This window comes from Ammospiza caudacuta, chromosome 10 (genome assembly GCF_027887145.1).
Source record: "Ammospiza caudacuta isolate bAmmCau1 chromosome 10, bAmmCau1.pri, whole genome shotgun sequence".
In the NCBI taxonomy this organism is placed as follows: domain Eukaryota; kingdom Metazoa; phylum Chordata; class Aves; order Passeriformes; family Passerellidae; genus Ammospiza; species Ammospiza caudacuta.
This window is the reverse complement of record NC_080602.1, coordinates 10,416,504-10,427,532: the sequence shown is the minus strand read 5'-3', so window position 1 is coordinate 10,427,532 and position 11,029 is coordinate 10,416,504. Positions and strand designations below refer to the sequence as shown.

The 11,029-nt window shown below is 61.1% G+C and overlaps 1 protein-coding gene across 1 annotated transcript; it reads right to left on the bottom strand.

Moving 5' to 3' along the window:
• Window positions 1-1,208: 1,208 nt before the first annotated feature.
• Window positions 1,209-8,423, bottom strand: PARP6 (poly(ADP-ribose) polymerase family member 6). The gene is made up of 21 exons (XM_058811430.1): window positions 8,277-8,423; window positions 8,078-8,172; window positions 6,738-6,798; window positions 6,520-6,610; window positions 6,360-6,426; window positions 5,982-6,131; window positions 5,579-5,759; window positions 4,901-4,954; window positions 4,449-4,544; window positions 4,271-4,363; window positions 4,068-4,193; window positions 3,904-3,969; window positions 3,693-3,760; window positions 3,417-3,465; window positions 2,909-3,021; window positions 2,743-2,815; window positions 2,503-2,572; window positions 2,053-2,132; window positions 1,892-1,955; window positions 1,683-1,767; window positions 1,209-1,605 (listed from the first exon to the last, which is right to left on the bottom strand). Exons 1-21 carry the CDS (start codon window positions 8,421-8,423, stop codon window positions 1,503-1,505), a joined length of 1,932 nt encoding a protein of 643 aa, XP_058667413.1. The 3' UTR covers window positions 1,209-1,502.
• Between the last annotated feature and the right edge of the window lie 2,606 nt (window positions 8,424-11,029).

Sequence of the window (11,029 nt, the reverse complement as noted above, 5' to 3'; positions counted from 1 at the left end):
AATCCCCAAACCCCACAAATTTAAGCAACTCCCCCACCAAGGGGTAGGTGGCAGGGCCAGGGGTGAGGGAACAGCCACCAGCCCAGGTTTGGGTGGCCCTTGGATACTTGGAGCAGCCAGTGTGGGACACGTGGGGATAGCCAGATGGTGGGATCCAGGGGGGACAGAGGACAGGGACATGCCGTAAGTGACACTGAGTGAACCCATTGGTGTAATGAACCTGTCAGGACTCAGGGGGTGACTCCAGGATAATTCTTAGATCAGTTCTTAAATTCCATCATAAATCTTGGCTGAACTCATGGCCTTGTGCTGCTGTGACTGACCTGGAGAGCCCCTGGACTGTGGGGACCAGCAGTGCCCAGCCCCCTCTGCCCACCCTGAGCCCTGGCAGCCTCTGGGCTATCTCTGCTGAGTTTCTATCCAGGTTTGGGTGTAGCAGGATGCAGCTGTGCTGGCACTGCCTCCGTGTCCATGGAATTACTGGGATGGGCTTGGGCTGAAACAAAATGCTGTCCCTGGGAGGTTCCTTCCCATTAGAATCTCTGCTGCAGCACCAGTGCCTGGGGGGCTGCTCTGTGCAGTCCCATGTTCCCATCCCTGAGGCACAATCCCTTCTCCATCGTGTTCCACCTCCACAGCACCATCCCGTTGTGTGATGGGGGAGTAGTTCCCTCCCAGCCCTATCCCAAAGCTGCATCAATTCTCTATGGCACTTCCCCAGCATCCCATCCCTTCCCCTCAATCCTATCCCTTCCCTGTGAAGGGATTCCTTTCCTTTTTGCATGATCACCCTTCCCCTCAATCCCATCCCTTCCCCAAGATACCATTCCCTTGTTTCCCACCTCTTCTCCACAATCCTACCGTTTTCTCACAATCCCATCCCTTACCTGTGCCCACATCCCTCCCCCAGGTTCCAGTCCCTTCCCTGGGCCCCTATTCCTCCCTCACACTCCCACCCCCTCCCTTAAATCCCACTCCTTCCCCATGACTCCATCCCATCCCCTCCCAGTGATCCCATCCCTTTCCTGTGCCCCTTTCTTCACAATCCCATTCCCTCCCTGTGCCCCCATCCCTTCCCCAGCATCCCCTTCCCACACCCCACACTTTAATTCCAAGTTAAATCCACAAACACTGATTCCTTTTCTCTTTTTTTTTTTCCTATGTTTTTGGGTTTGTTTTGGTTGTTTGTTACTTTTTTTTGCTTCAGTTTCTCATCGTTGATAAAAACGCCGTTGCTGCCAACGCCAGGAGGGGCCGTCCCCAGCCACGCTGGACCCACGGCTCCTTCTCCAGGCTGCCACAGAGTTGGGGACAGGGAGGGGATAAGGGACCGCTGAACCTGCCTGGTGCTCACAGGTGCCCAACGCCTATGTACAGGTGGAGCCGCTGGTGCTGCCCCGGCTCTGCCCTGCCCGGGGGGCTCAAAACCTGCTCGGCCCCTGCCCAGCCTTGCCCGGGGGCTCACTCGGTGCCCGGGGGGTCCCAGGGTGCCACCGCCACCATCAGTTTGTGTACACCTGAGTCCCGATCACACGCATGATCTCCTTCTGGATTTTGGGGTCCTGAGTATTGATGTTGGCATCTCCCACTTGGCCATCTTCGTACCTGCAGGAGGAGAAGGGGGTCAGGGGGGTTCTGCGGGGGTCCCGCAGGGGCAGCAGGGTGGGCACAGCCGGACTCACACAAAGAAGAAGCGTGTGCACACGTGGTCCGAGACAGGGCAGACCCAGATGTTGCCGTGTTTCTGCAGGTCCTTGGAGGTGATCACTGCTGGGGCAAGGGGCTGTTGGAGGTGGGATGGGGGACAGAGGGCCTGTCCCTCCATCCCTCCACCCACCTGGTGACCCCAGAGGTGCCTGCGCCCCCCCATTATCCCCCCACATCCCCTCACCTTCGCAAAGCGCGATGCAGTTCAGGTTGCGGCTCTGGAGGAAGCGGGACTGGATGGAGCGGGTCTGTGGGAAGAGCAGCCTGTGTTACCACCCTGTCCCAAACACCCATGGGTGCCATGTCCCCATTCCCATCCTGCCCCGGTGTCCCCTGGCCCATCACCTGGGGGATCGTGTTCATCCGGTTGTAGCGCTGCACCAGCTCATCCTTCGACGGCATCCGGTGCTGCCCTTTCCCCATTCCTGTGGAAGAAGCAAGGCAGGGACTGTCAGTCTCTCAGGAAACACTCTGGAGTGACATAGGGACACATGCCACAGACAAGGATTGCCACCCTCAGTGTTCCTGAGCCCTGGGAACCCCCCAAAAGTGTGTGCAGCACCTTCTGAAGCCTAGAAAATGCTGAGGGTTTGACTCTTTGGAGTTTGGGAAAGCCCCATCCTGGCTGGGAAGAGGCTGGTGTGGTGGGATGGATATGGGATGCTGCCACTCCTGAGCAGCTTCTCCAGCCAGCACGATGCCAAACCTCCCCAGGCCCATGCAGGGAGTGGGAATGGGAGCACAGGCAGGACCAGGCAGCACAGGCAGGACTGGACAGTGCAGGCAGCCTCTTACCTGAATATCCAAAGGAAATACTGGAGATGGGGCTCAGATAGATGCCCTTGCCATAGGCTGCTCCATGCAGCTTGCAGGAAAATACCAGGGTGAGCATGGTGGGATCACCCCGACAGTTGAGGCACAGTGGTAGTGGAGGAAGCCTGGCACTTCCCAATGTCTGCTCCCTCCCTGCCCTCCTGCCCCTTCCCTGCCCCCCTGCTGCCCTGGGTGTGCTGGGTGCAGGGAGCAGCTCGGTACCTGCAGTTTGGTGTAGGAGGCGTTGACCAGCCCGTTGCGGAGGATGGAATGCCAGTTCTCAATGTGAGAGCCACTGCAAAGAGCCAGCCCCACATCAGCCATCATCATCCTCAGCCCCAGGGCACCCACCCGGGGGGCTCCCACCATCCCTGCCCTGGGAACTCACTGGAAAGCGAAGGTGCTGCCGTAGAGTTTCTTGGCCGTGCGGAACCGAGCTTCCTTGGCCGGGGGGCTGCTGAGCAGGAGGAACTGGTGGGAGGTGTGCATGAACTTCAGCTGCTACCAGGGCAACGGGAAGAGCAGCGGCAGTGCCGGCAGGAGAGAGGACAGACAGACAGACAGAGATCATGCACGGCTGCCGGGCCCGGGTTCCAGCCCAGCCTGGCTTTGGTGACTCCAAGTTTGCCAGAAGGGTCCTTTGCATCCCTGTCTTGTCCTCATCCCACAGCCTGTGTCAAACATCCCCCTTCCTATATCCCTGTCCTGACTCCCATATCTCCCAGGCTAGAACCCCACCCTGAGGGATCCATCCCACATCCCAGACGCTTCCATTGTCCGTCCCATATCCTTACACGCCTCATCCTGTATCCCATCTCCTGTATCCCTCCATTCCACCTCCCATATTCCACACCCTCCATCCTGCACCCCACCTGGAGCCTGGCCTGGCCCCTTACCCTGCTGAGAGGCAGCTTGACAATGTGGGATCTGTTGCTGGAGATTATCCTTGGGAAGAGGAGGAGGAAGAGGAGAAGGAAGAAGAGAGTCAGAAAAGGTGGTCCCAATCTGCCCTGAGATCGTTAGATGCTCGTGACCCCCCCAAAAGAAATGTGATGAGAGGGTTGTGCCCCAGATACCTGGCTGCCCCCCACTCCATCCCATGTCCTGGGGAATGTGGGGCAGTGGGAGGGACAAGGGGCAGCAGGAGAGGGCTGCAGCACCCTCAGCCTTACCACTGCAGGAGGGGATGTGCCAGGGGGTCCAGCTTGTCCATCTGCTTCTTGATCTCCAGGTAGGACCCCTGGCAGAGGCAAGATGGGGTGCAGGTGGGTCTCCTAGCACCCACCCAGTCATGGGCAGATGGAGATCAGCACCAAAATGCCACTCCCAGCTTGGATCACACACTGGGGAGGTCACATGGGGCTGCGGGACCACGCCACGTACCTGGGTCATCTCCCGGATGGACATCACACTGTCCAGGGCCTTCTGCAGCCGCTCGTAGTTCTTCTTCTGCACATGGGGCAGGAGAGGAGTGGCCATCAGAGGGGTCTTTGGGGCTCCCCATCACCCCCTGGTGTGGGGCAGCATTGTCCCCCCCCAGAGCTTACCTTGGGGTTGAAGGCCAGAGTTTTGGGGTCGTTGGGGTCCACCACAGAGGGGTAAGGCTCGAAGATGATGCTCTTGCGAGGGGACTCGAGGGCAGCGCGGCACATGGCCACCAGCAGGTCCACCACCTTGGGGCAGAGCAGGGACTGAAGGGACAGCCCAGCCCCCAGGGGACTGGGGGAGGTGACACCGTGCCCAGCCCTACCTCGGCACCCGTGGCCACCTCCTCGGCCGCGCCGGACATGACGCCCAGCGTGTAGAAGGAGAAGACGCAGAGCTCCCGGGTGCACACGGCCGGCTGTGGAGGGGACAGGAGGGTGCTGAGTGTCAGGGATGGTGACACAGGGACACAGCCCGCACCTGGCCTGGCCCTGCCACCCCACCTTCAGCATGGAGCCGTTCTGGAAGACGTGCTGCTCGTCACACACCACACAGTACTCGTTGAGCGTCGGGATCCGCTGCTCTGCGTACTTCATGATCTGAGGGCAGGATGGAGGGAGTCAGGCCCTGCTGCAGGCACGGGGCTTGGGGGATGCTCCAGGCAGTGGGATGGGGATGAGTGGGACTCTGGTCAGCGGGGAGGAGGATATGGGCAGTGGAGTGGGGATAAGTGGGATGTGGGGCACTGGGGAAGATACTCTGGGCAATGGGATGGGGCTGAGTGGGATGTGGGACAGGGAGAAGGACGCTCTGGGCATCAGGAGAAGGATGAGCAGGACATGGGGTGGCGAGGAGAATGCTCCAGATAGCAGGACATGGATAAGTGGGAAGTGGGACAGTGGGGAAGGATGCTGAGGGCAGCAGGCTGAGGATGAGCAGGATGCAGGACTCTCACCTGCACGAGGAAGCCGTACTCCAGCGTGGGGATGTTCTTGCAGTGGCCGCCGACCTGCGATGGAACCAGAGTGGGGCCAGCTGCGTTATCCCCCTTCCCACACAGCCCCAGCTCTGCATGGCACGGGCACCCCCAGCCCCCCAGCACCGCAGGACCCCAAACACACCAAAACCCTGGCACAGCAGGACCCCCAACACACCAAAACCCTGGCACAGGAAAACTCCTGAGATTCCAGTGTGCCCTGGCACAGTGAGACCCCCAACATGGCAACCCCCTCCCAACACAGCTGGACCCCCAACATCCCAACACCCCCAACACAGTGGGACCCTTGACATGCCAACACCCCCTGGCACAGTGGGACCCCCAACATGCCAACACTCCCTGACACAGCAGGACCCCCAACATGCCAACATTCCCTGGCACAGCAGGACCCCCAACATGCCAATATTCCCTGGCACAGCAGGGATGCAGCACCACGAGTGGGGTAAAATCCCACTGGACCCCACAGCCAGGCTCCAGCTCCCCAGGATCACCCAAGACTGGAGACAAGAAACCCTACAGGGGCTCCCCCCATCCCATGGGGGTCCCAGCACCCCAAAATAAACAATCAGACCCCAGAGGAGCCCCTGGGAAGGGGAAAGAAGAGAAAAGCAAACCCCAAGGCGGGGTGGCACCCACCAGGATGTTGAAGGGGGCAACACCTGCCTGGGTGCTGGCGGGTGGGTACCCGAAAACCTCCACCTTGGGGTTCTTCACCATGCAGGACACAGAGCGGTTCATCAGGCGGTTCACGCGAGGCTCGGGGATGCCCAGTTTGCCCTTCAGCACTGAATCTTGTATAACAGGGAAGCTGGGAGACCTGCAGGCACAGAATCCCCCTGAGCACCTGTCTGTCACCATTCCCTGCTCCTCCATCACCCAGTGCTGGATCCACCCATCAGCTACTCGTTGGGAGCAACCTCCACCTGCTTGGGATCTGGTAGGGAGCAGCAGCATCCAAGTGGGGAAACTGAGGCACAGTGCCAGGCCTCACCCAGGATGAGGGGATGGAGGGCTGGTGGGGACAGCATAGGGACCTTACTTGGGAATGGGTGAGAAGATGCTGAGCCCAGCACGGAACTTCTTGATGGTGCCGCTTGTCTTGAACCAGCTGTGCCGCTTCTCCTGCTGGGTCTTCAGGAAATCGTTGCTGAGATGTTTCCATTGCTGGGATGTGAACATGCCCAGGATTCTGGCAAACAGGGAGGATAGCACCCATGGGTGTTTGGTGGTCCATGACACCCCCAGCCCCTCCTCTTCCCCACACACAGATGGCGGTGAGCCTGTCAGAGGACTGTGTGGTATATAAAAGGTAGTGGCAAGGGGACATGTGGCACGTGGCCAGTTTTGGGGCACAACAGCGACTCTGTGACCCACCCCACCCACCACCCTTGGGTGCCCACCATGTTTCAGCTCTTACTTCTTCAGCTGCAGACCCAGCCCGAAGCCCTCCTTGTTGGACGGCTGGAAAACCTCGATGGACGGTTCTGTGGGCAGAGAGGAGGATGAGGAGCCATGGGTGCTGCACTGTGCCTGTCCTGAGGGCACAGGGACCCCGCACCCCGCCCGTGCCCACTCACCGGGGCCATCGAGGTACTGGGACAGGGAGAAGCGCAGGCGGAGGACGATGGGCTCCGTCCGCAGCACCTTCCACGCCGTCGCCACCTCCTCCTGCCAGGGCACAGACACTTTGGCACAGCCACGGGAGCTCCACCCAGGCTGGGACATCTGGAGCCCCCATGGGTGCCTATGCCCACCTCCCCATGCCAGCAGTGCTGGGGAAACCCCAGGGACTCACATCGAGGAAGCTGATGTTCACGTGGAGGTCGATGTCCACGTCATCGATGGTGCCATACTCCCTGTGAGGACAGGCATTGCTGTGGCACGGGGGGTGGCACAGTGCTGGAACAGCGGCCTGGTGCCCACTGTGCCAGGGTGGGCAGGCTCGTGGGACAGGGACATAGCACTTGTGGCTCCCCACGTATCAAGTGTGTGCATGGGGGGAGTGCCCTGAATGTGGATGTGAACCTGGGAGTGTGACAGCACAGCCAGTGCTCAGGGGGTGGCATGGCCAGGTGTGCTAGGGGTGCCACGGCTGAGTGCCTTGGGAATGGCACAGCTGGATGGCACAGCTGGTTATGCAAGGGTGCCACTACTGGGTGCTCCAAGATGGCATGGTCAGGTACCCGGGAATGGCCTGCCCAGGTGTGCTGGGGATGGCACTCCTGGATGCCTGAGGATGGCGCAGCCAAGTAACCCATGGATGGTACTGCTGGGTGTCTGGCAATGCCATGGCCAGGTGACGCAGTGCTGCCACAGCTGAGTGCCCTGAATACAGCACAGCTGGGTGCCCAGGGATGGCACAGCTGGGTGTCTGAAGATGGCACAAATGAGTGCCTGGGGCTGCCACAGCTGGATGCTCCACGAATGCCATGTCTGAGTGCCCAAGGACAGCACAGCCAAGTGCCCAGGGGACGCTGTGGCCAGTGAGCTGGGGAGGGTATGTCTGAGCAATGTCAGCCAGGTGCCCTGGGGATGCCATGGTCAGGTGTCCCAGAGATGGCACAGCAGGATGCCTGGGGATGCTGTGGCCAGATGTTCTGGTAATACCATGGCCAGGTGTCCCAGAGATGGCACAGCAGGATGCCTGAGCATGGCACAGCTGGATACCCAGGGATAACACAGCTGAGTACCCCAGCGATGGCACAGCTGGGTACTCAGGGACACCACAGCTGGATACCTGGGGATAGCACAGCTGGGTACCCAGGGATAGCACAGCTGGATGACTGGGGATAGCACAGCTGGATACCTGGGCATGGCACAGCTGGGTACCCAGGGATAGCACAGCACAGCTGGGTACCTGGGGATAGCACAGCTGGGTACCCAGGGATAACACAGCTGGATGACTGGGGATAGCACAGCTGGGTACCCAGGGATAGCACAGCTGGGTATTCAGGGATAGCACAGCACAGCTGGGTACCTGGGGATAGCACAGCTGGGTATTCAGGGATAGCACAGCACAGCTGGGTACCCAGGCATGGCACAGCTGAGTGCCCAGGGACAGCACAGACATCCTGGCACAGCCCAGCTATGCCCCTGTGCCTGGCAGTGCCCGGGGCAGGGCAGCAGGGCACCCACCTGACGGCCACGGCATTCTCGCTGTAGATCTCCTTCACCGCCTCGATGTCGGCGTCCAGCTGCGGGTGCCGGTACAGGTCGGCGGCGCAGGTCCCCTGTGGCACAGCACTGTCACACCCAGAGCCTCCCCAGGCCTGGCAGGGGGCTCGGGCTGGGGGTCCCTGAGCCCCCCGTGGCACCACGGGGTCCCACCACCCACCTGCACGCCATAGAGGAACTCCTCGGACTCATTGTCCCCGTCGGAGTCATCGTCCGTCCAGTACTGGCCCTTGAGGTCCTGGGGACACAGGGGTGGCAGGCAGCAGGGACGGGGGACAGGGGTGGGGAGGGGATTGGGGGAGCACATTAACAGGGAGGGAATGAGGGGGGAGCAAACTGGGGGAGCTGGTTCTGGACAGAGGGTTGGGGGCGGTGGGTTTGGGGAAGCAGTTATGGGGAGCAGAAGGATAGGGAGAATGATAGGGGTTGGGGGGAGTGTTTGGGGGCAGCAGGATGTGGGCAGTGGGATGGGGGGAGCAGGACGGGAGGAATAATTTAGGGGGCAGTGGGATGGAGGAGCAGGTTGGGAGAGGGAGGATGGATGGAGCAGATTAGAGGGGAGCAAGATGGAGACAGCAGGAAGGACCAGCAGGACGGGGACACTGGAATGGGGGAACTGGGAGAGAACAGGATGGGGGAGCAGGATGGGAACAGAGGGACGGAGGGACAGTGTGGGGGAACAGGACGGGACAGCAGGATTGGGAAGCAGGATGGAGGAGCAGGATGGAGGAGCAGGATGGGAACAGCGGGATGGAGGAGCAGGATGGAGGAGCAGGACGGGCACTGCGCACGGAGCTGCCGGGGATGCCCGGCCGATGGCGACGCGGGGGTCCCTCCTCCTGCTCCGGCCCCATCCCCGCCCCGAGCCGGGGGACCCCGGGACACGGTGGGACACCGAGGGCCGCTGCCCCTCCCCCGCCCCGGGCCGCCGCGGGCCCGTCCCGCCCCCTCGGCGGGCGCGCTCCCCCCGCGGCCGCGGCCGTGTCCCCGCGTCCCCTCCGCGCCCCGGCCCTCACCATGTCAGCGCGGGCCGGCCGGCGCGGGCACGGCCGCCATGCTGCCGGGGGGCCGCGCCTGACGTCAGGGCCGCCGCACCGCGTCACCCCGCGGCGCCGCCATGACGTCACCGCCGGGGACCCCCCCCCCCCGACACCCCCCGAGCCGTGAGGGGCGGGGCAGCGCCGTGAGGGGACGCGGGGCTGGGCCCGGGGCCGGGTGTTGTGGCTGTCCCAGGACAGGGGAGGCCGTGCTGGGTGTCCCTCACAGTGACCCCTCCATCCAACGCGGATCCCGTGTCCCCAGCACAGGGTGACCATTGTGGGGCCCCTCCCTGTCTGTCACAGCCCTCCCGCAGCCCAGCCCGGTGTCCCCAGCGTCCTCAGTGCAGGGTCCACAGTGTTCCTAGCACAATAACAGTATCCCCAGTGTCCCCAGTGCAGAGTCCACAGTGTCCCCAGTGCAGCTCCTCGCCCCCCCAGCACAGGGTGACCATTTTTGGTCCCCTCCACGGACCTCAGGGTCCCCAGTGCACCCGGTGCAGAGCCCTCTGTGGTCCCACATAGTCACCATTTTGGGTCCCCAGATGGCTGTCACAGTCCCTACAGTCCAGCACAGGGGCTGAGTGCCAGGGCCCTGAGTTAATGGCATGTCCCCACTGTCATGGGTCACAGGCAAAAGGTCCCCATGGTTCTGGAATCATGTTCTCGACACCTCCAGCATGGGGTCCCCAGTGTTACCAGCCAAAAGCCTTCGTGGATCTGGCATACAGTGTCCATGTTGGGTCCCTCACAGCTGGGACAGTGTCCCCTGTGGCCCCAGCATCTCCAGTCTGGTCTCTCCTTGACCCCAGCACAGTGTCCTCAGCACCCCCAGCACTAATTCCCTAGGTTTTAAGTTTTTCTGTTCTGTGTTGGTGTGCTGCTTTAGCTTTATATTGTGTTACTGGGATCTTTTCACAGGGTGGTGGAGACAAAACAATCCTGTTCTAGCTGGAGACTCAAGGACAATCTCTTCAAACTTCAGGTCCAAAGCACAAGCATTGTGAAAAGAGGAGGGTGGGCAAGCAACCAAGGAGGATGAAACGTCATAATTTGAAGCTTTTAACTAGACAGTTAACACATATATACAAAAGGACTAAAACTTATAAAAATGTGAGATCTCATGACTAAGCCCTGCTTTGCTTCCATCTTGGAGCCGTCCGGGCAGAGCCACTGCTGTGGCTCAGTTATTGCCAGGGTGTGGCCTTTGAAGGCACTTCAATAAATCTCCATTTTATTCCTCTTAACTCTGTCTAGCCTTGGTTCCAGCTCCTTGGGGCGTTAGCACCATGTCACCAACATCTCCAGCCTTGTGTCTCCAGTGTCCCCAGTCCTTGTAACCCAACTACAGAGATTTCACACTGGTCCCCAGTGTCCCCAGTGGGAGGTCTCAGGAGCTTCCAAAGCACCCCAAAACACACAGAACCACCGCCCCTGCAGAGTGAGGGACCCCTGAGGTGTAAGCTGGAGGCTTGGTGTGAGTAGGGGGTGTCAGTGTGAGCTGGGAGTGTCAGTGTGAGCTGAGGGTGTCAGTGTGAGTTGGGGGGGGCTCGGTGTTTATCAGAGGGCTCGGTGTGAGTTGGGGGCTCGGTTTAAGTTGGGGGGTGCCAGTGTGAGTTGGGGGTGTCAGTGTGACTTGGGGGTGCCAGTGTGAGTTGCGGGCCACGGCCCCTTTAAGGCGGCGAGCACTCTCCGTCCTCGCGCGCGGCGGCTGCGCCGCTTCCTCATTGGCCGGCCGAGCGCGTGCTGTGACTCAGAGCCTCCCCCTGCTGGTTTGTGCGTCCGCTCCCGAAAGTAGCTCCGGCGCCCCGCCCTTGCCGAGCGGGCTCCGGCCCCGGCAGGGCGGGCGGCGGAGGGATATGAGAGGGGCGGTGCT

Coding starts and splice junctions, on each gene's coding strand:
- PARP6 (XM_058811430.1), bottom strand. CDS start 8,423: ATGTGCTCCCCCAATCCCCTCCCCACCCCTGTCCCCCGTCCCTGCTGC. Junction 6,799..8,077: donor GAGAATGCCGTGGCCGTCAG/GTGGGTGCCCTG, acceptor CTGTCCTCACAG/GGAGTATGGCACCATCGATG. Junction 6,132..6,359: donor CTGGGTCTGCAGCTGAAGAA/GTAAGAGCTGAA, acceptor CCTGTTTGCCAG/AATCCTGGGCATGTTCACAT.